The 2,742-nt window shown below is 39.8% G+C and overlaps 2 protein-coding genes across 2 annotated transcripts in view; one reads left to right on the plus strand and one right to left on the minus strand.

The window, feature by feature from the left end:
- Positions 1-413, minus strand: part of rsu1 (Ras suppressor protein 1) — a 25,585-nt gene extending 25,172 nt beyond the window's left edge. The window contains exon 1 of the mRNA XM_034862761.1: positions 381-413. Within this exon, the coding sequence (XP_034718652.1) occupies positions 381-413 (33 nt within the window). The remainder of the gene's footprint in view (positions 1-380) is intronic.
- Positions 377-2,742, plus strand: part of trdmt1 (tRNA aspartic acid methyltransferase 1) — a 10,442-nt gene continuing 8,076 nt past the window's right edge. The window contains exons 1-3 of the mRNA XM_034862573.1: positions 377-553; positions 1,179-1,288; positions 2,381-2,457. Of these exons, the coding sequence (XP_034718464.1) occupies positions 487-553; positions 1,179-1,288; positions 2,381-2,457 (254 nt within the window). The 5' untranslated portion in view covers positions 377-486. The remainder of the gene's footprint in view (positions 554-1,178; positions 1,289-2,380; positions 2,458-2,742) is intronic.

The following is a 2,742-nucleotide window of genomic DNA, read 5'->3' on the forward strand; positions in this document are numbered from 1 at the left end:
ATGTGCATGCAAAATGTTGCCATAATATTGACATAATACATATTAACGTATATATTATTATTTGCCTAAACACACCTATTTATTTATATACGTGTTTCAAATGTATTACTACATGGCTATTTGGTTGTATGGTCACTAGTTCGCTGGGTGGACCTAATGAACCGGCAGCTGCATGGGCGCACATTACAGTATTTATATTATTATTAAGATCATTTTGGGGGCTTTTGGGGGTAAGAAAGGAGAGGGGGGGGGTATCTGGATATATATAAATATCTGGAGGCATATAAACCTGAGCCTGCTCTACCAAGTGAGCCGACCAGGACACATGACGAGAAATTCTCTTTGGAAATTCTTTGATTACATTAAAAATTCCGCCCCACTCTCCAGACCAGACAGCGGCGGTAATGCGCCATTTCGTCGTTGAGAACACATATAAAACACCGCAAAGAAGAACTGACAGCCGTTTTAAATGTAGAAGAAGAAGAAATGATGGTGTCATGGCGGGTGCTCGAGCTCTACAGCGGGATAGGAGGGATGCATTATGCTTTAAAGGGTGAGCTCATCGTCGCTACATTGTTTAAATGATGGTTAAATGGCTTAAAGTACATTTAGTTCTTTAGACGTTCTAAGCGTAACCGTTCTCTGCCACGGTGTGTTGTATGGAAGCGGACTAACGTTAACAGTCACCGTGAATTAGTCCTAAAGTTCAATGTTCGGTGGGCTGTCCAACAGATAGAATATAATATTGATTATACACACACACACACACACACACACACACACACACACACACACACACACACACACACACACACACAGAGTCAACTGTCAAACCCCAAATCACGAATATGTTTGGTCCAAATCTACCATAGACTACCATAGACTTATGGTAAACAGTCTATGGTCACTACCATAGACTGTATACAGTGGGGCTCATACAGTTTGGCCACCCCAGGTAAAAATTTGTGTTAATGTGCATAAAGAAGTCAAGAAAAGATGGTAAAATCTCCAAAAGTCATCAAATGACAGATTAGACATTTGTATTATATGTCTCAAAAAGTTAGATTTTACTTTCATCATTTACATTTTTTTAGGGGGCGTGGTTATCTCTCACATTGACAACAGATGTGCGCTGGGTACAGAGCACGGTCTAGCTTATCATCTATTTCTGTCTCCAGAGAGTGGCATACCTGCCCAGGTAGTGGCTGCCATCGACATAAACACCACGGCCAATCAAATCTACGGCCACAATTTCCCTGGCACGGCCCTGTGGAACAAGACCATTGAGGTGGGTAGGAGTGAGATTCTGACCAGAGATATCACAATGTTTCTGACCAAATATATATTCATGTCGATGTTGGAGGGTTGACTTTTTGGGCTTTCACCAAAAAAAAACTACCCAATGACAGGTTTGGTAAAGAAATCACCAATGATGTGGGGAAATTGACCTAGTGGGTAGAGGCAAATAATCAAACAGCTAGAGCAGTCTAAGTTCAGAAAATGACATCACTTTACTGTAAAGTAGCCTTTAAAATCAGGAAAAGACACCACTTGTGTTACGATGTTACGAAATCTGGCCTCATATATTAATGTTGATATACTGTATCCATACATTGGCCAGCCCTGCGTCTAACATAACCTCTTCTCTGTGACGAGGTTGTATTAGTTCCGAATTTTCCTTTAGTTTTTATTTAATTTTGTTTTTGAGTTGAGTTTTAGGTCTCTTTTTCAGAGTGTGTTTGCTAGTTTTAGGTCAGTGTCCGTTGTTCAGAAAGGTTAAGTTAGTTTTACAGTAGTTAGAGTTGGGTTTTAGTTAGTTCCAGTGTTCTGTTAGGGCTGGTCGGTTACACTTTACTACGTGAGAGTGACATGAGATTGTAATGTGTTCATGACAGTGACATGACACTGTCATGACGTATGAACCCTAACAATAACAATAACCATAACTTGTCATTACAAAACCGAGTGACACTAAAAAAAAAGCATTATGTCATAACCTTTTTTGACTTCATGTCACATTCATGATGGTGTCATGTCACTGTCATGTAGAAAACATCAAGTAAAGTGTAACTGCCAGGTCTAATATCTCAGTAGTAGCATGTGTAGCTACATATGCATACAAAATACATGGTTTGAGAACTGTATAGAAATGGCCATAATTCATCCTTGTGCTGTTAGTTTTCATGGTGACGTACAGCGCCGTCTCACATCAAGTCCGTAAAACCTTCTAAAACCAGGAAAAGACAACGAGTCATATTAAAATATCCAAAATTTAAGACCATATCGAGTCCAGGGCTGAATGATTCGCAGATGAACCAACCTCTGGGCTTTATTTTATATAATATTATTTTATATTAACCTCTTTGCCTTTTATTTCTAGGGCATATCACTAGATGACTTCAATAAATTATCTATCGACATGATTTTGATGAGTCCTCCCTGCCAGCCTTTCACTAGGTAGGTTGGGGGGGGGGGGGGGGGGGGGGGGGGGGGTTGTGTGCACTGAGCAGTGATACAACTTGACGAAGTACATTTACTCCAGTTGTGTACATACATCCAAATGTTGAGGTCCTTGTACTTTACTTGAGTCCTTCTTTTCATGCCACTTTCTACTTCTACTCCGCTACATTTCAAAGAGAAATATTCTACTTTTTACTCCACTGTATTCATCTGACAGCTTTAGTTACTAGTTACTTTAGTTACACCACTACATTCATCTGACAGCTTTAGTTACTAGTTACT

Source organism: Etheostoma cragini, chromosome 22 (genome assembly GCF_013103735.1).
Source record: "Etheostoma cragini isolate CJK2018 chromosome 22, CSU_Ecrag_1.0, whole genome shotgun sequence".
NCBI lineage: Eukaryota > Metazoa > Chordata > Actinopteri > Perciformes > Percidae > Etheostoma > Etheostoma cragini.